General features: G+C 49.5%; 1 protein-coding gene across 3 annotated transcripts in view; it reads left to right on the top strand.

The window, feature by feature from the left end:
* FAM20A (FAM20A golgi associated secretory pathway pseudokinase) overlaps positions 1-20,651 on the top strand; it is a 185,844-nt gene that overhangs the window by 74,595 nt on the left and 90,598 nt on the right. For all 3 annotated transcript variants that reach the window (XM_072131652.1, XM_072131653.1, XM_072131654.1), the window contains exon 2: positions 8,442-8,620. In XM_072131652.1, coding sequence (XP_071987753.1) covers positions 8,442-8,620 — 179 coding nt within the window. The remainder of the gene's footprint in view (positions 1-8,441; positions 8,621-20,651) is intronic.

The raw sequence follows: 20,651 nt of genomic DNA, 5'->3' as shown, positions 1-20,651 counted from the left end.
CATCCAGCCAATGTGTAGCTATTGTCTTCCTCACTTGATATAAGATTTTAGCTATTGCTTGTTGTTGTGCTCTGGTACTCTCCAGTTTCCCCACACAACCCAGTACACACACCTTTGGGTCAGACCCTATTGTCACACCAAACACTCTTTCTACCAGTCTATTAGCCTTATCCCATAGGTCCCTCAACGCCGGACAAGACCAGAACATGTGCATAATGTCAGCCTCGTCCATTAAACATCGCGGACACCTAGCCTCGCTACGGATCCCCATTTTTCTCAACAGGACTGGAGTACGATAAGCTCTATGCACTAAGAATAGCTGCGAGCGCCGCTGTGCCACGTTCAGTGATAATTTACAGGGGGACTCTAGTGCTTCTTCCCACTCTTCCTCTTCCAAGTCACCCATATCCCTTTCCCACTTTTGCCGTATCCCATTCATCTGGTCTCCCAGCACCTTATCCAGTACCTCTCCGTAGAGCAGAGAGATTAGTCCTCTCATGGATTTCGCCTGAACCACCCCCGTCATCACTCCTAGTGAAGAAAACTCTACTTCCCCTGACTCAAACTGCGACTGTAAACTATGCCTTAATTGGAGATACTGGTAAAACATTTGCCTGGGAACCTCAAACTCCTCCTCCAGCTGCTGAAATGATTTCAATACCGAATCTACATATAGTTGGTGTAAGTATTTAATCCCTTTCTGCTCCCACCGCCTTGTGTCATCTAGCATGTATACCTCTCCCAAAAACGGATTATCCCACAAAGACGTGTACTTAGTCCAGGACCCCACCCCCACTACTTGTTTATAAGTCCGCCATACCTTATTCATCAATGCCAGAGTCGGATATTGCCTTGCACTGTTTCCCAACTTCCCTGTCTCCAGTAGCGCCACCGGTGACAATGTCCCCCCAAAGTGCCTGACTACCAACGGGCACCATGACTCTCTCCCCTCCAGAGCCCATCCTCCAAAATGCTGACATTGGGCTGCTAGGTAGTATGCCCATGCATCCGGCACCGCCAGTCCCCCCTTAAATTTAGTTAGCTGCAATTTCATAAGTTTGATACGAGGAGCCCCTTGTTTCCAGATCAATTCCCTGAATTGCCCGTGAATTCTCTGAAACCAATATTTTGGTATCCATACCGGGGAGTTGTGCAGTACGTATAGTAATTGTGGCATTAAAGTCATTTTAATAAGATTGGCCCGTCCCAAAGGAGAAATAGGTAGTGTTTTCCACACTCTTATCCTAGATCGCATATTGGACAATATTGGAGCCAAATTTAGATCAATAAAATCGGAGACTCTCCTAGTAATCCTGATACCTAGGTACTTAACTTCTTCCACCACCGGGATTTCCTCCTCCCCTACCCGCAATTGTTGGTTTTGAGCTAGTGGTAATATCGCAGACTTCGACCAGTTAATGCGTAGTCCGGAGTACTCCCCAAATCTCTTGATGACTTCCATCACCGTTGGCAGTGACTGCTGAACCCTGGAAAGGAACAACAGGACATCATCCGCATATAACGCTATTCTCTCCTCCCCCCCACTGTACCGAAAGCCTTGAATTCTGTCATGCTGCCGGATCCAGCAAGCTAATGGCTCCATGGCCAAAGCGAATAGCAAAGGCGATAAAGGGCATCCCTGGCGCGTACCCCGTTGTAAGGAGAATTGTTCCGAGATGACCCCATTCACCCGAACGCATGCTACTGGTGCCTGATATAGTAAACGGACCCATTTGATAAAGTTCGGTCCAATTCCCACCTTTGCCAAGACAGCCCACATATACCTCCATTCTATACTGTCGAAGGCTTTAGCGGCGTCTAAAGAGACTATTGCAGACTCCTCCCGCTCCTCCCTTCCCGCCTGCAAGTTCAGAAAAAGCCTTCTCAGATTAATCGCTGTGGATTTAGTCGGGATAAACCCTGATTGATCCCTGTGGACTACTGTTCCTATCACTAAGCTCAGTCTATTGGCTAAAACTTTGGCTAGGATTTTAATATCCGATGATAAAAGTGACACCGGTCTATAGGAGTCAGGTAACTGTGCATCCTTTCCTTCTTTCAAAAGGACTACTATCAAGGCTTCATAACACGATTTCGGAAGACTCCCCCCTTCAAAACATTCTTTTAGCGTCTCCCACCATTGCGGCAACAATATATCTCCAAATTCCTTATATACCTCCGTCGGGAGCCCATCCATCCCAGGGGCTTTATCGCTTGCCATACTTCCCACTGCTGCTTCCAGCTCTTCCAGAGTGATCGGGGACTCCAATAACTCCCATGCCTCCCTTCCCAGCACCGGCATGTCAATCTCCCTCAGAAAATCCCCCAACTGGTCCCCCGTATAATTCGCTCGTGTTGCATACAACTGTCTATAAAAATCACTAAATGTCTCCAGAACCCCTTTGGTATCGCTGACCAAATTACCACCCATATCCTTTAACTTATACACATAAGGATGATCCTTCTGGGCCTGTGCCATTCTCGCCAGCAATCTACCCGTCTGCTCCCCCTCCGCGTAAAACTGTTCCTTCAGGAACATCCGCTTATTATCCGCCTGATCCAATAGGTGTTCCGTATACCGCTTTTGAGCCGCTACCCATTCTTCCTTCATCTCCGCTGTCCCGTGCCGGACATAGCTCTCCTCCGACTCCACCACTTTCCCCTGCAGCTCTTGCCCCAGTTGTCTTGATCTATCCTTTACCTGTTTTATTTCCCTAGCCAAAGCCCCTTGTAGAAAAATTTTCATTGCGTCCCATAGTACTACTCTCGGTACCGAGCCCTGGTTAAATTCTAAATACTCCTTCACCCTATCTTTAACTAACATACAGTTAATCACCTTTAGCCAGAAAGCATTCATCCTCCATCCCCCTTTGCATCTTCTCCACTCCCCTCCACATTTTATCGATACAAGTATAGGAGTATGATCTGATACTTGCCTCGGCAAATATTGAATGTCTAGCACCACAGGTATTACAGATTCAGACCCCAAGATCATATCGATCCTCGACAGAGACCCATACTTGGAAGATACACATGAATACTGTCGCACATTCACATTTCGCTCCCGCCACAAGTCATGCAATCCGACTTCCTTGCACAGCCGCCCAAATGACGTCAAGTCATTACTCCCTCCCCTCCCCCCCGAAGTCAATCTATCCTGTCCCTCACATAGTACCACATTAAAATCTCCCATTACTATCACGGGCACCTCTGGTACCTTTGCTAATTCCCTCAGCAAATCCCTTAGAGGTCCACTAGTATATGGAGGAGGAATGTAGATTACCACCAGCACACATTCCCATCTGTATATCTGGCCATGGACTCCCACATATCTGCCCTCCCGATCAGTAAATGTAGAGTAACATGTAAAGGGTAGACCCTTGTGTATAAGCAAGCTCACTCCCCTAGAATAACTAGTGTGAAAAGCATGGTAGCCCTTAGTGAACCCCCCCTACAAACTAAGTGTGCCGTTTCTTTCGAGAGATGTGTCTCCTGTAGTCCTACCACCTTTGCTGAACGTTCTTTAATACACTCGAATACAGCCTTCCTCTTCCTAGCTGATCCCAATCCCTGTATATTCCAGGATAAACAGGTAAATTTTTCAATCATTGCCATTTAGACCCGCTTTCTCCCTCTCCCCCCAATTATCCCGTAGGCTCCCTCCTGTGAGGCACAGCAACTTTCTCCTTAATCCAACTTTACCTTGGACCGCTAACCTCCCCCTTGAAACCATAAACATTTGAACCCTTTTTCCAACAAAGACAGGGCGAACAATTTGCACCCTAGCAAACCATATAAGGAATAGCAATTTTAAACAACGTATCCCCCGATCCCTCCAACCTTGCATCTCCCACCCCTCTGAACGTAATCCCACTATACAGAGGTATTACATTTCGCCTTCCGCAAGCAGGATATGTTACATATTAACTCCCGCTACAAACAGGATTTGAACATTCACAACAGTGTATATAGATATACGACCTGGTTTTAAGCCCCAAGGCATCAATGGCTCCCCCACCAGAGCAACAGTTCCCAGAACAAGCCAGATGTGGAGAAGTCTATTCTCTCGCCGGGTTCTCCGCTGGTCTTCTCAGACGCCCTTCATTGGCATCTACCCATTGCAGCGCAGCTCTAGGTGTATCAAAGAACTGTGTGCTTCCAAAAGCTGCCACCCTCAGCCTTGCCGGGTACAGCATTGAATAGGGCACCTCCAAAGCTCTCAGCCTCCTCTTGATATCCATAAACTGCATGCGCTTCCTCTGGACCTCCGCCGAGAAATCCTGGAAGAATGCCACTCTCACCCCATTAACCGTTATATCGTTACGGTCCCGGGCCATTCGCAGGATACGATGGCATACACCCCCGGGTTCTGCATGAATTATTTACGGTGATAGACAGACCGGTATTATTAAAATTTAAGATTCCCTGAGGACTGGTTATGTTCCACAGGACTGGCGCATAGCAAATTTGGTACCAATATACAAAAAAGGATCAAAAAGCGATCCTGGAATCTACAGACCTGTGAGTCTAACTTCTGTGGTGGGGAAATATTTGAGGGGTTTGTTAGAGATGCTATCCTGGAGTATCTCACTGTGCACAATCTTATAACCCAGCGTCAGCATGGCTTTATGAGAGATCGGTCCTGTCAGACTAATCTGATTGGTTTCTACGAGGAGGTAAGTTCCAGACTGGATCTGGGGGACGCAGTGGATGTTGTATATCTGGACTTTTCAAAGGCATTTGACACCGTGCCACATAAAAGGTTGGTATATAAAATGAGACTGCTGGAAATAGGGGAAAATCTGTGTATTTGGGTAAGTAATTGGCTTAGTGATAGAAAACAGAGGGTGGTCATTAATGGCACATTCTCAGATTGGGTTGATGTTACCAGTGGAGGCCACAGGGGTCAGTATTGGGGCCACTTCTTTTTAATATTTTTATTAATGACCTTGTAGTGGGTTTACACAGTCAAGTTTCAATATTTGCAGATGATACTAAGCTGTGTAAAGTAATAAATACTGAGGTCGATAGTTTAGCATTACAGAAGGATTTGTGGAAGCTTGAGGAGTGGACAGAGAACTGGTTGATGAGGTTTAATGTAGATAAATGTAAAGTTATGCACTTGAGCCATGGAAACAAAAAGTACAATTAAGTTCTAAACAGTCAATTACTTGGTAAAACTGGAGCTGAAAAAGACTTGGGGGTATTGGTGGATGGTAAACTTAATTTTAGTGACCAGAGCCAGGCGGCTGCTGCTAAAGCAGATACAATTACGGGATGTATCAAGAGAGAAATAGATTCTCATGATAAGGACATAGTTTTGCCCTTATACAAATCCCACACATGGAATATTGTGTACAGTTTTGGGCACCAGTGTATAAAAAGGACATAGTAGAGCTGGAACGGTTGCAGAGGAGAGCAACCAAGGTTATAAGGGGAATGGGGGGACTAGAATACAAGGACAGATAACAAAATTTGGGATTATTCAGTTTAGAAAAAAGACGACTGAGAGGAGACCTCATTACAATGTACAAATACCTGAACGGACAGTACAAGGGTCTCTCCAAAGGCCTGTGACCAGGACAAGGGGACATCCTCTACACCTAGAGGAGAGGCGGTTCTACCATCACCATAGACAGGGGGCATCCTCTACACCTAGAGGAGAGGAGGTTCTACCATCACCATAGACAGGGGGCATCCTCTACACCTAGAGGAGAGGAGGTTCTACCATCACCATAGACAGGGGGCATCCTCTACACCTAGAGGAGAGGCAGTTCTACCATCACCATAGACAGGGGGCATCCTCTACACCTAGAGGAGAGGCGGTTCTACCATCACCATAGACAGGGGGCATCCTCTACACCTAGAGGAGAGGAGGTTCTACCATCACCATAGACAGGGGGCATCCTCTACACCTAGAGGAGAGGAGGTTCTACCATCACCATAGACAGGGGGCATCCTCTACACCTAGAGGAGAGGCAGTTCTACCATCACCATAGACAGGGGGCATCCTCTACACCCAGAGGAGAGGAGGTTCTACCATCACCATAGACAGGAGGCATCCTCTACACCTAGAGGAGAGGAGGATCTACCATCACCATAGACAGGGGGCATCCTCTACACCTAGAGGAGAGGAGGTTCTACCATCACCATAGACAGGAGGCATACTCTACACCTAGAGGAGAGGAGGATCTACCATCACCATAGACAGGGGGCATCCTCTACACCTAGAGGAGAGGAGGTTCTACCATCACCATAGACAGGAGGCATACTCTACACCTAGAGGAGAGGAGGTACTACCATTACCATAGACAGGGGGCATCCTCTACACCTAGAGGAGATGAGGTTCTACCATCACCATAGACAGGGGGCATCCTCTACATCTAGAGGATAGGAGGTGCTACCATCACCATAGACAGGGGGCATCCTCTACACCTAGAGGAGAGGAGTTTCTACCATCACCATAGACAGGGGGCATCCTCTACACCTAGAGGAGAGGCAGTTCTACCATCACCATAGACAGGGGGCATCCTCTACACCCAGAGGAGAGGAGGTTCTACCATCACCATAGACAGGAGGCATCCTCTACACCTAGAGGAGAGGAGGATCTACCATCACCATAGACAGGGGGCATCCTCTACACCTAGAGGAGAGGAGGTTCTACCATCACCATAGACAGGAGGCATACTCTACACCTAGAGGAGAGGAGGTACTACCATTACCATAGACAGGGGGCATCCTCTACACCTAGAGGAGATGAGGTTCTACCATCACCATAGACAGGGGGCATCCTCTACATCTAGAGGATAGGAGGTGCTACCATCACCATAGACAGGGGGCATCCTCTACACCTAGAGGAGAGGAGGTTCTACCATCACCATAGACAGGGGGCATCCTCTACACCTAGAGGAGAGGCAGTTCTACCATCACCATAGACAGGGGGCATCCTCTACACCCAGAGGAGAGGAGGTTCTACCATCACCATAGACAGGGGGCATCCTCTACACCTAGAGGAGAGGAGGTTCTACCATCACCATAGACAGGGGGCATCCTCTACACCTAGAGGAGAGGCAGTTCTACCATCACCATAGACAGGGGGCATCCTCTACACCCAGAGGAGAGGAGGTTCTACCATCACCATAGACAGGAGGCATCCTCTACACCTAGAGGAGAGGAGGATCTACCATCACCATAGACAGGGGGCATCCTCTACACCTAGAGGAGAGGAGGTTCTACCATCACCATAGACAGGAGGCATACTCTACACCTAGAGGAGAGGAGGTACTACCATTACCATAGACAGGGGGCATCCTCTACACCTAGAGGAGATGAGGTTCTACCATCACCATAGACAGGGGGCATCCTCTACATCTAGAGGATAGGAGGTGCTACCATCACCATAGACAGGGGGCATCCTCTACACCTAGAGGAGAGGAGGTTCTATCATCACCATAGACAGGGGGCATCCTCTACACCTAGAGAAGAGGAGGTTCTACCATCACCATAGACAGGGGCCATCCTCTACACCTAGAGGAGAGGAGGTTCTACCATCACCATAGACAGGGAACATCCTCTACACCTAGAGGAGAGGAGGTTCTACCATCACCATAGACAGGGGGCATCCTCTACACCTAGAGGAGAGGAGGATCTACAATCACCATAGACAGGGGGCATCCCCTACACCTAGAGGAGAGGAGGTTCTACCATCACCATAGACAGGGGGCATCCTCTACACCTAGAGGAGAGGAGGATCTACCATCACCATAGACAGGGGGCATCCTCTACACCTAAAGGAGGGGAGGTTCTACCATCACCATAGACAGGGGGCATCCTCTACACCTAGAGGAGAGGAGGTTCTACCATCACCATAGACAGGGGGCATCCTCTACACCTAGAGGAGAGGAGGTTCTACCATCACCATAGACAGGAGGCATCCTCTACACCTAGAGGAGAGGAGGTTCTACCATCACATTAGACAGGGGGAATCCTCTACACCCAGAGGAGAGGAGGCTCTACCTTCACCAAAGACAGGGGGCATCCTCTACACCTAGAGGAGAGGAGGTTCTACCATCACCATAGACAGGGGGCATCCTCTACACCTAGAGGAGAGGAGGTTCTACCATCACCATAGACAGGGCGCATCCTCTACACCTAGTGGAGAGGAGGTTCTACCATCACCATAGACAGGGGGCATCCTCTACACCTAGAGGAGAGGAGGTTCTACCATCACCATAGACAGGGGGCATCCTCTACACCTAGAGGAGGGGAAATTCTACCATCACCATAGACAGGGGGCATCCTCTACACCTAGAGAAGAGGAGGTTCCATCATCACCATAGACAGGGGACATCCTCTACACCTAGAGGAGAGGAGGTTCTTTTATCAGGTAATGGATGAGGGTAATGGATGATCACTGAGCTTTCCTCTCTCTTCTCTTGTAGGCGACACCACTCCCACCACAGAAACCAGAACCGCACCCTTGGAGGGGTCCACTTTGACTTTCACACCCCATGGCTTCAGTTCCATATGGGGATCACCCAGGAATCGCTCTACCCCCGGTCCAGTAGAGCGGTCGAGAAACTTTTGAGGGACATGGAAACTCTCCCAGTCATTGATGCAGGTAAGTGGCCACCAGCCGCCTCCATCCATAGTGTTGTATATGTTCTCCAGAGACCCCCATTATATCTGCAGAGGGGTCACATCTTCTCCAAGTCTGAGGGAGGAGGAGTCTGGGTAGTAAAGCATGCGGCTGAAAGCTAAATAGTGTGGTGCATAATTCTTCTTGTAGATGTGATGGAGGAGGTGGATTCATAGAGCACATACTAGCCCACATTTATCCAAACCAAAGCAGGGTGTACTATGTGCAGGGGGGTGGTGTACTATGTGCAGGGGGTGTACTATGTGCAGGGGGGGGGGTGTACTATGTGCAAGGGGGTGTGTACTATGTGCAGGGGGGGTGTACTATGTGCAGGGGGGGTGTGTACTATGTTCAGGGTGGTGTACTATGTGCAGGGGGGTGTGTACTATGTGCAGGGGGGGTGTACTATGTGCAGGGGGGTGTACTATGTGCAGGGGGGTGTGTACTATGTGCAGGGGGTGTGTACTATGTGCAGGGGGGTGTGTACTATGTGCAGGGGGGGTGTACTATGTTCAGGGGGGGTGTACTATGTGCAGGGGGTGTGTACTATGTGCAGGGGGGGTGTACTATGTGCAGGGGGGTGTACTATGTGCGGGGGGGGTGTACTATGTGCAGGGGGGTGTACTATGTGTGGGGGGGTGTACTATGTGCAGGGGGGGTATACTATGTGCAGGGGGGGTGTACTATGTGCAGGGGGGTGTACTATGTGCAGGGGGGGAGGTGTGTACTATATGCAGGGGGGTGTGTACTATGTGCAGGGGTGTGTGTACTGTGTGCAGGGGGGTGTGTACTATGTGCAGGGGGGTGTGTACTATGTGCAGGGGGTGTGTGTACTATATGCAGGGTGGGTGTACTATGTGCAGGGGGGTGTACTATGTGCGGGGGGTGTACTATGTGCAGGGGGGTGTGTACTATGTGCAGGGGTGTGTGTACTATGTGCAAGGGGGTGTGTACTATGTGCAGGGGGTTGTACTATGTGCAGGGGGGGTGTACTATGTGCAGGGGGGGTGTACTATGTTCAGGGGGGTGTACTATGTGCAGGAGGGTGTGTACTATGTGCAGGGGGGGTGTACTATGTGCAGGGGGGGTGTACTATGTGCAGGGGGGGTGTACTATGTGCAGAAAGGTGTGTACTATGTGCAGGGGGGGTGTACTATGTGCAGGGGTGTGTACTATGTGCAGGGGGGGTGTACTATGTGCAGGGGGGGTGTACTATGTGCAGGGGGTGTACTATGTGCAGGGGGGGAGGTGTGTACTATGTGCAGGGGGGGTGTACTATGTGCAGAGGGGGTGTACTATGTGCAGGGGGGTGTACTATGTGCAGGGAGGGAGGTGTGTACTATGTGCAGGGGGGTGTGTACTATGTGCAAATGTGTGTGTACTTTGTGAAGGGGGTGTGTACTATGTGCAGTGGGGTGTGTACTATGTGCAGGGGGTGTGTACTATGTGCAGGGGGGTGTGTACTATGTGCAGGGGGTGTGTGTACTATATGCAGGGGGGGTGTACTATGTGAAGGGGGGTGTACTATGTGCGGGGGGGTGTGTACTATGTGCAGGGGGGGTGTACTATGTGCAGGGGGGGTGTACTATGTGCAGGGGGGGGTGTACTATGTGCAGGGGGTTGTACTATGTTCAGGGGGGGTGTACTATGTGCAGGGGGGTGTACTATGTGCAGGGGGTGTGTACTATGTGCAGGGGGTTGTACTATGTGCAGGGGGGGTGTACTATGTGCAGGGGGGTGTACAATGTGCAGGGGGGGGTGCTATGTGCAGGGGTGTGTGTTCTATGTGCAGGGGGGGTGTACTATGTGCAGGGGGGTGTGTACTGTGTGCAGGGGGGTGTGTACTATGTGTAAAGGGGTGTGTACAATGTGCAGGGGGGGTGTCCTATGTGCAGACGGGGGTGTCCTATGTGCAGGGGGTGTGTACTATGTGCAGGGGGGTGTGTACTATGTGCAGGGGGGGTGTACTATGTGCAAGGGGTGTGTGTACTATGTGCAAGGGGGTGTGTACTATGTGCAGGGGGGGTGTACTATGTGCAAGGGGGGGTGTACAATGTGCAGGGGGGTGTGTACAATTTGCAGGGGGTGTGTACAATGTGCAAGGGGATGTACTATGTGCAAGGGGGTGTACTATGTGCAGGGGGAGTGTACTATGTGCAGGGGGGGTGTACCATGTGCAGGGGGTGTGTACAATGTGCAGGGGGTGTGTACTATGTGCAGGTGGTGTACTATGTGAAGGGGGGTGTGTACTATGTGCAGGTGGTGTACTATGTGCAGGGGGTGGTGTACTATGTGCAGGGGGGTGGTGTACTATGTGCAGGGGGGTGTGTACTATGTGCAGGGGGGTGTACTATGTGCAGGGGGGGTGTGTACTATGTGCAGGGGGGGTGTACTATGTGCAGGGAGGGGTGTACTATGTGCAGTGGGTATACTATGTGCAGGGGGGGTGTACTATGTGCAGGGGGGGTGTACTATGTGCAGGTGGGTATACTATGTGCATGGGGGGTGTACTATGTGCAGGGGGGGTGTACAATGTGCAGGGGGGGTGTACTATGTGCAGGTGGTGTACTATGTGCAGGCGGGTGGTGTACTATGTGCTTGGATGGGGATGTGTTTGAGGAGTGATATTGTTGGCAGGGTCAGGCTCTCAGTAGGGTTTTGCATTGGGGTGTGTTTGAGGAGTGATATTGTTGGCAGGGTCAGGCTCTCAGTTGCGTTTTGGATGGGGATGTGTTTGAGGAGTGATATTGTTGGCAGGGTCAGGCTCTCAGTAGGGTTTTGGATGGGGATGTGTTTGAGGATTGATATTGTTGGCAGGGTCAGGCTCTCAGTGGGGTTTTGGATGGGGATGTGTTTGGGGACTGATATTGTTGGCAGGGTAAGGCTCTCAGTAGGATTTTGGATGGGGATGTGTTTGAGGAGTGATATTGTTGGCAGGGTCAGGCTCACAGTAGGGTTTTGGATGGGGATGTGTTTGAGGAGTGATATTGTTGGCAGGGTCAGGCTCTCAGTAGGGTTTTGGATGGGGATGTGTTTGAGGAGTGATATTGTTGGCAGGGTCAGGCTCTTAGTAGGGTTTTGGATGGGGATGTGTTTGAGGAGTGATATTGTTGGCAGGGTTAGGCTCTCAGTTGGGTTTTGGTTGGAGATGTGTTTGAGAAGTGATATTGTTGGCAGGGTCAGGCTCTCAGTGGGGTTTCGGATGGGGATGTGTTTGGGGAGTGATATTGGTGGCAGGGTCAGGCTCTCAGTAGGGTTTTGGGTGGGAATGTGTTTGAGGAGTGATATTGTTGGCAGGGTCAGGCTCTCAGTGGGAATTTGGATGGGGATGTGTTTGGGGAGTGATATTGGTGGCAGGGTCAGGCTCTCAGTAGGGTTTTGGGTGGGAATGTGTTTGAGGAGTGATATTGTTGGCAGGGTCAGGCTCTTAGTAGGGTTTTGGATGGGAAAGTGTTTGAGGAGTGATATTGTTGGCAGGGTCAGGCTCTCATTTGGGTTTAGGATGGAGATGTGTTTGGTGACTGATATTGTTGGCAGGGTCAGACTCTCAGTTGGGTGTTCGATGGGGATGTGTTTGAGGAGTGATATTGTTGGCAGGGTTAGGCTCTCAGTAGGGTTTTGGATGGGGATGCGTTTGAGGAGTGATATTGTTGGCAGGGTCAGGCTCTCAGTGGGGTTTCGGATGGGGATGTGTTTGAGGAGTGATATTGTTAGCAGGGTCAGACTCTCAGTAGGGTTTTAGATGGGGATGTGTTTGAGGAGTGATATTGTTGGCAGGGTCAGGCTCTCAGTAGGGTTTTGGATGGGGATGTGTTTGAGGAGTGATATTGTTGGCAGGGTCAGGCTCTCAGTTGGGTTTTGGATGGGGATGTGTTTGGGGAGTGATATTGTTGGTGGGGTCAGGCTCTCAGTTGGGTTTTGGATAGGGATGTGTTTGGGGACTGATATTATTGGCAGGGTCAGGCTCTCAGTTGGGTTTTGGATGGGGATGTATTTGGGGACTGATATTATTGGCAGGGTCAGGCTCTCAGTAGGGTTTTGGATGGGTATGTGTTTGAGGACTGATATTATTGGCAGGGTCAGGCTCTCAGTAGGGTTTTGGATGGGTATGTGTTTGAGGAGTGATATTGTTGGCAGGGTCAGGCTCTCAGTAGGGTTTTGCATTGGGATGTGTTTGAGGAGTGATATTATTGGCAGGGTCAGGCTCTCAGTTGGGTTTTGGACGGGGATGTGTTTGAGGAGTGATATTATTGGGAGGGTCAGGCTCTTAGTAGGGTTTTTGATGGGGATGTGTTTGAGGAGTGATATTGTTGGCAGGGTCAGGCTCTCAGTAGGGTTTTGCATTGGGATGTGTTTGAGGAGTGATATTGTTGGCAGGGTCAGGCTCTTAGTAGGGTTTTGGATGGGGATGTGTTTGAGGAGTGATATTGTTGGCAGGGTCAGGCTCACAGTTGGGTTTTGGATGGGGATGTGTTTGAGGAGTGATATTGTTGGGAGGGTCAGGCTCTTAGTAGGGTTTTGGATGGGGATGTGTTTGAGGAGTGATATTGTTGGCAGGGTCAGGCTCTCAGTAGGATTTTGCATTGGGATGTGTTTGAGGAATGATATTATTGGCAGGGTCAGGCTCTCAGTTGGGTTTTGGATGGGGATGTTTTGAGGAGTGATATTGTTGGCAGGGTCAGGCTCTCAGTAGGGTTTTGCATTGGGATGTGTTTGAGGAGTGATATTATTGGCAGGATCAGGCTCTTAGTAGGGTTTTGGATGGGGATATGTTTGAGGAGTGATATTGTTGGCAGGGTCAGGCTCACAGTTGGGTTTTGGATGGGGATGTGTTTGAGGAGTGATATTGTTGGTAGGGTCAGGCTCTTAGTAGGGTTTTGGATGGGTATGTGTTTGAGGAGTGATATTGTTGGCAGGGTCAGGCTCTCAGTAGGGTTTTGCATTGGGATGTGTTTGAGGAGTGATATTGTTGGCAGGGTCAGGCTCTCAGTAGGGTTTTGCATTGGGATGTGTTTGAGGAGTGATATTGTTGGCAGGGTCAGGCTCTTAGTAGGGTTTTGGATGGGGATGTGTTTGAGGAGTGATATTGTTTGCAGGGTCAGGCTCACAGTTGGGTTTTGGATGGGGATGTGTTTGAGGAGTGATATTGTTGGGAGGGTCAGGCTCTTAGTAGGGTTTTGGATGGGGATGTGTTTGAGGAGTGATATTGTTGGCATGGTCAGGCTCTCAGTAGGGTTTTGGATGGGATTGTGTTTGAGGAGTGATATTGTTGGCAGGGTCAGGCTCTCAGTAGGGTTTTGGATGGGGATGTGTTTGAGGAGTGATATTGTTGGCAGGGTCAGGCTCTCAGTTGGGTTTTGGATAAGGATGTGTTTGAGGAGTGATATTGTTGGCAGGGTCAGGCTCTCAGTAGGGTTTTGGATGGGGATGTGTTTGAGGAGTGATAGTGTTGGCAGGGTCAAGCTCTCAGTGGGTTTTCGGATGGGGAGGTGTTTAAGGAGTGATATTGTTGGCAGGGTCAGGCTCTCAGTAGGGTTTTAGATGGGGATGTGTTTGAGGAGTGATATTGTTGGTGGGGTCAGGCTCTCAGTTGGGTTTTGGATGTGGATGTGTTTGGGGACTGATATTATTGGCAGGGTCAGGCTCTCAGTAGGGTTTTGGATGGGTATGTGTTTGAGGAGTGATATTGTTGGCAGGGTCAGGCTCTCAGTAGGGTTTTGCATTGGGATGTGTTTGAGGAGTGATATTGTTGGCAGGCTCAGGCTCTCAGTTGGGTTTTGGATAGGGATGTGTTTGGGCAGTGATATTGTTGGTGGGGTCAGGCTCTCAGTTGGGTTTTGGATGTGGATGTGTTTGGGGACTGATATTATTGGCAGGGTCAGGCTCTCAGTAGGGTTTTGGATGGGTATGTGTTTGAGGACTGATATTATTGGCAGGGTCAGGCTCTCAGTAGGGTTTTGGATGGGTATGTGTTTGAGGAGTGATATTGTTGGCAGGGTCAGGCTCTCAGTAGGGTTTTGCATTGGGATGTGTTTGAGGAGTGATATTGTTGGGAGGGTCAGGCTCTTAGTAGGGTTTTTGATGGGGATGTGTTTGAGGAGTGATATTGTTGGCAGGGTCAGGCTCTCAGTAGGGTTTTGCATTGGGATGTGTTTGAGGATTGATATTGTTGGCAGGGTCAGGCTCTCAGTGGGGTTTCGGATGGGGATGTGTTTGAGGAGTGATATTGTTGGCAGGGTCAGGCTCTCAGTAGGGTTTTAGATGGGGATGTGTTTGAGGAGTGATATTGTTGGCAGGGTCAGCCTCTCAGTAGGGTTTTGGATGGGGTGTGTTTGAGGAGTGATATTGTTTGCAGGGTCAGGCTCACAGTTGGGTTTTGGATGGGGATGTGTTTGAGGAGTGATATTGTTGGGAGGGTCAGGCTCTTAGTAGGGTTTTGGATGGGGATGTGTTTGAGGAGTGATATTGTTGGCATGGTCAGGCTCTCAGTAGGGTTTTGGATGGGATTGTGTTTGAGGAGTGATATTGTTGGCAGGGTCAGGCTCTCAGTAGGGTTTTGGATGGGGATGTGTTTGAGGAGTGATATTGTTGGCAGGGTCAGGCTCTCAGTTGGGTTTTGGATAAGGATGTGTTTGAGGAGTGATATTGTTGGCAGGGTCAGGCTCTCAGTTGGGTTTTGGATGGGGATGTGTTTGAGGAGTGATATTGGTGGCAGTGTCAGGCTCTCAGAAGGGTTTTGGATGGCAATGTGTTTGGTGAGTGATATTCTTAGTGGGGTCAGGCTCTCAGTAGGATTTTGGATGGGTATGTGTTTGAGGAGTGATATTGTGGGCAGGGTCAGGCTCTCAGTAGGGTTTTGGATGGGGATGTGTTTGAGGATTGATATTGTTGGCAGGGTCAGGCTCTCAGTGGGGTTTCGGATGGGGATGTGTTTGAGGAGTGATATTGTTGGCAGGGTCAGGCTCTCAGTAGGGTTTTAGATGGGGATGTGTTTGAGGAGTGATATTGTTGGCAGGGTCAGGCTCTCAGTAGGGTTTTGGATGGGGATGTGTTTGAGGAGTGATATTGTTGGCAGGGTCAGGCTGTCAGCAGGGTTTTGGATGGGGATGTGTTTGAGGAGTGATATAGTTGGCAGGGTCAGGCTCTCAGTAGGGTTTTGGATGGGGATGTGTTTGAGGAGTGATATTGTTGGCAGGGTCAGGCTCTCAGTTGGGTTTTGGATGGGGGTGTGTTTGAGGATTGTTATTGTTGGCAGGGTCAGGCTCTCAGTAGGGTTTTGGATGGGGATGTGTTTGAGGAGTGATAGTGTTGGCAGGGTCAAGCTCTCAGTGGGGTTTCGGATGGGGAGGTGTTTAAGGAGTGATATTGTTGGCAGGGTCAGGCTCTCAGTAGGGTTTTAGATGGGGATGTGTTTGAGGAGTGATATTGTTGGTGGGGTCAGGCTCTCAGTTGGGTTTTGCATTGGGATGTGTTTGAGGATTGATATTGTTGGCAGGGTCAGGCTCTCAGTGGGGTTTCGGATGGGGATGTGTTTGAGGAGTGATATTGTTGGCAGGGTCAGGCTCTCAGTAGGGTTTTAGATGGGGATGTGTTTGAGGAGTGATATTGTTGGCAGGGTCAGCCTCTCAGTAGGGTTTTGGATGGGGTGTGTTTGAGGAGTGATATTGTTTGCAGGGTCAGGCTCACAGTTGGGTTTTGGATGGGGATGTGTTTGAGGAGTGATATTGTTGGGAGGGTCAGGCTCTTAGTAGGGTTTTGGATGGGGATGTGTTTGAGGAGTGATATTGTTGGCATGGTCAGGCTCTCAGTAGGGTTTTGGATGGGATTGTGTTTGAGGAGTGATATTGTTGGCAGGGTCAGGCTCTCAGTAGGGTTTTGGATGGGGATGTGTTTGAGGAGTGATATTGTTGGCAGGGTCAGGCTCTCAGTTGGGTTTTGGATAAGGATGTGTTTGAGGAGTGATATTGTTGGCAGGGTCAGGCTCTCAGTTGGGTTTTGGATGGGGATGTGTTTGAGGAGTGATATTGGTGGCAGTGTCAGGCTCTCAGAAGGGTTTTGGATGGCAATGTGTTTGGTGAGTGATATTCTTAGTGGGGTCAGGCTCTCAGTAGGATTTTGGATGGGTATGTGTTTGAGGAGTGATATTGTGGGCAGGGTCAGGCTCTCAGTAGGGTTTTGGATGGGGATGTGTTTGAGGATTGATATTGTTGGCAGGGTCAGGCTCTCAGTGGGGTTTCGGATGGGGATGTGTTTGAGGAGTGATATTGTTGGCAGGGTCAGGCTCTCAGTAGGGTTTTAGATGGGGATGTGTTTGAGGAGTGATATTGTTGGCAGGGTCAGGCTCTCAGTAGGGTTTTGGATGGGGATGTGTTTGAGGAGTGATATTGTTGGCAGGGTCAGGCTCTCAGCAGGGTTTTGGATGGGGATGTGTTTGAGGAGTGATATAGTTGGCAGGGTCAGGCTCTCAGTAGGGTTTTGGATGGGGATGTGTTTGAGGAGTGATATTGTTGGCAGGGTCAGGCTCTCAGTTGGGTTTTGGATGGGGGTGTGTTTGAGGATTGTTATTGTTGGCAGGGTCAGGCTCTCAGTAGGGTTTTGGATGGGGATGTGTTTGAGGAGTGATAGTGTTGGCAGGGTCAAGCTCTCAGTGGGGTTTCGGATGGGGAGGTGTTTAAGGAGTGATATTGTTGGCAGGGTCAGGCTCTCAGTAGGGTTTTAGATGGGGATGTGTTTGAGGAGTGATATTGTTGGTGGGGTCAGGCTCTCAGTTGGGTTTTGGATGTGGATGTGTTTGGGGACTGATATTATTGGCAGGGTCAGGCTCTCAGTAGGGTTTTGGATGGGTATGTGTTTGAGGAGTGATATTGTTGGCAGGGTCAGGCTCTCAGTAGGGTTTTGCATTGGGATGTGTTTGAGGAGTGATATTGTTGGCAGGCTCAGGCTCTCAGTTGGGTTTTGGATAGGGATGTGTTTGGGCAGTGATATTGTTGGTGGGGTCAGGCTCTCAGTTGGGTTTTGGATGTGGATGTGTTTGGGGACTGATATTATTGGCAGGGTCAGGCTCTCAGTAGGGTTTTGGATGGGTATGTGTTTGAGGACTGATATTATTGGCAGGGTCAGGCTCTCAGTAGGGTTTTGGATGGGTATGTGTTTGAGGAGTGATATTGTTGGCAGGGTCAGGCTCTCAGTAGGGTTTTGCATTGGGATGTGTTTGAGGAGTGATATTGTTGGCAGGGTCAGGCTCTCAGTAGGGTTTTGCATTGGGATGTGTTTGAGGAGTGATATTGTTGGGAGGGTCAGGCTCTTAGTAGGGTTTTTGATGGGGATGTGTTTGAGGAGTGATATTGTTGGCAGGGTCAGGCTCTCAGTAGGGTTTTGCATTGGGATGTGTTTGAGGATTGATATTGTTGGCAGGGTCAGGCTCTCAGTGGGGTTTCGGATGGGGATGTGTTTGAGGAGTGATATTGTTGGCAGGGTCAGGCTCTCAGTAGGGTTTTAGATGGGGATGTGTTTGAGGAGTGATATTGTTGGCAGGGTCAGCCTCTCAGTAGGGTTTTGGATGGGGATGTGTTTGAGGAGTGATATTGTTGGCAGGGTCAGGCTCTCAGTAGGGTTTTGGATGGGGATGTGTTTGAGGAGTGATATAGTTGGCAGGGTCAGGCTCTCAGTAGGGTTTTGGATGGGGATGTGTTTGAGGAGTGATATTGTTGGCAGGGTCAGGCTCTCAGTTGGGTTTTGGATGGGGATGTGTTTGAGGAGTGATATTGGTGGCAGTGTCAGGCTCTCAGAAGGGTTTTGGATGGCAATGTGTTTGGTGAGTGATATTCTTAGTGGTGTCAGGCTCTCAGTAGGATTTTGGATGGGGATGTGTTTGAGGAGTGATATTGTGGGCAGGGTCAGGCTCTCAGTAGGGTTTTGGATGGGGATGTGTTTGAGGATTGATATTGTTGGCAGGGTCAGGCTCTCAGTAGGGTTTTGGATGGGGATGTGTTTGAGGAGTGATATTGTTGGCAGGGTCAAGCTCTCAGTGGGGTTTCGGATGGGGATGTGTTTAAGGAGTGATATTGTTGGCAGGGTCAGGCTCTCAGTAGGGTTTTAGATGGGGATGTGTTTGAGGAGTGATATTGTTGGCGGGGTCAGGCTCTCAGTTGGGTTTTGGATGTGGATGTGTTTGGGGACTGATATTATTGGCAGGGTCAGGCTCTCAGTAGGGTTTTGGATGGGTATGTGTTTGAGGAGTGATATTGTTGGCAGGGTCAGGCTCTCAGTAGGGTTTTGCATTGGGATGTGTTTGAGGAGTGATATTGTTGGCAGGGTCAGGCTCGCAGTTGGGTTTTGGATAAAGATGTGTTTGGGCAGTGATATTGTTGGTGGGGTCAGGCTCTCAGTTGGGTTTTGGATGTGGATGTGTTTGGGGACTGATATTATTGGCAGGGTCAGGCTCTCAGTAGGGTTTTGGATGGGTATGTGTTTGAGGACTGATGTTATTGGCAGGGTCAGGCTCTCAGTAGGGTTTTGGATGGGTATGTGTTTGAGGAGTGATATTGTTGGCAGGGTCAGGCTCTCAGTAGGGTTTTGCATTGGGATGTGTTTGAGGAGTGATATTATTGGCAGGGTCAGGCTCTCAGTTGGGTTTTGGATGGGGATGTGTTTGAGGAGTGATATTGTTGGGAGGGTCAGGCTCTTAGTAGGGTTTTGCATTGGGATGTGTTTGAGGAGTGATATTGTTGGCAGGGTCAGGCTCTCAGTTGGGTTTTGGATAAAGATGTGTTTGGGCAGTGATATTGTTGGTGGGGTCAGGCTCTCAGTTGGGTTTTGGATGTGGATGTGTTTGGGGACTGATATTATTGGCAGGGTCAGGCTCTCAGTAGGGTTTTGGATGGGTATGTGTTTGAGGACTGATATTATTGGCAGGGTCAGGCTCTCAGTAGGGTTTTGGATGGGTATGTGTTTGAGGAGTGATATTGTTGGCAGGGTCAGGCTCTCAGTAGGGTTTTGCATTGGGATGTGTTTGAGGAGTGATATTATTGGCAGGGTCAGGCTCTCAGTTGGGTTTTGGATGGGGATGTGTTTGAGGAGTGATATTGTTGGGAGGGTCAGGCTCTTAGTAGGGTTTTTGATGGGGATGTGTTTGAGGAGTGATATTGTTGGCAAGGTCAGGCTCTCAGTAGGGTTTTGCATTGGGATGTGTTTGAGGAGTGATATTGTTGGCAGGGTCAGGCTCTTAGTAGGGTTTTGGATGGGGATGTGTTTGAGGAGTGATATTGTTGGCAGGGTCAGGCTCACAGTTGGGTTTTGGATGGGGATGTGTTTGAGGAGTGATATTGTTGGGAGGGTCAGGCTCTTAGTAGGGTTTTGGATGGGGATGTGTTTGAGGAGTGATATTGTTGGCAGGGTCAGGCTCTCAGTAGGATTTTGCATTGGGATGTGTTTGAGGAGTGATATTATTGGCAGGGTCAGGCTCTCAGTTGGGTTTTGGATGGGGATGTTTTGAGGAGTGATATTGTTGGCAGGGTCAGGCTCTCAGTAGGGTTTTGCATTGGGATGTGTTTGAGGAGTGATATTATTGGCAGGATCAGGCTCTTAGTAGGGTTTTGGATGGGGATATGTTTGAGGAGTGATATTGTTGGCAGGGTCAGGCTCACAGTTGGGTTTTGGATGGGGATGTGTTTGAGGAGTGATATTGTTGGGAGGGTCAGGCTCTTAGTAGGGTTTTGGATGGGTATGTGTTTGAGGAGTGATATTGTTGGCAGGGTCAGGCTCTCAGTAGGGTTTTGCATTGGGATGTGTTTGAGGAGTGATATTGTTGGCAGGGTCAGGCTCTCAGTAGGGTTTTGCATTGGGATGTGTTTGAGGAGTGATATTGTTGGCAGGGTCAGGCTCTTAGTAGGGTTTTGGATGGGGATGTGTTTGAGGAGTGATATTGTTTGCAGGGTCAGGCTCACAGTTGGGTTTTGGATGGGGATGTGTTTGAGGAGTGATATTGTTGGGAGGGTCAAGCTCTTGGTAGGGT

Source organism: Engystomops pustulosus, unplaced genomic scaffold (genome assembly GCF_040894005.1).
Source record: "Engystomops pustulosus unplaced genomic scaffold, aEngPut4.maternal MAT_SCAFFOLD_116, whole genome shotgun sequence".
In the NCBI taxonomy this organism is placed as follows: domain Eukaryota; kingdom Metazoa; phylum Chordata; class Amphibia; order Anura; family Leptodactylidae; genus Engystomops; species Engystomops pustulosus.
This window is presented reverse-complemented; position numbering and strand designations above follow the sequence as displayed.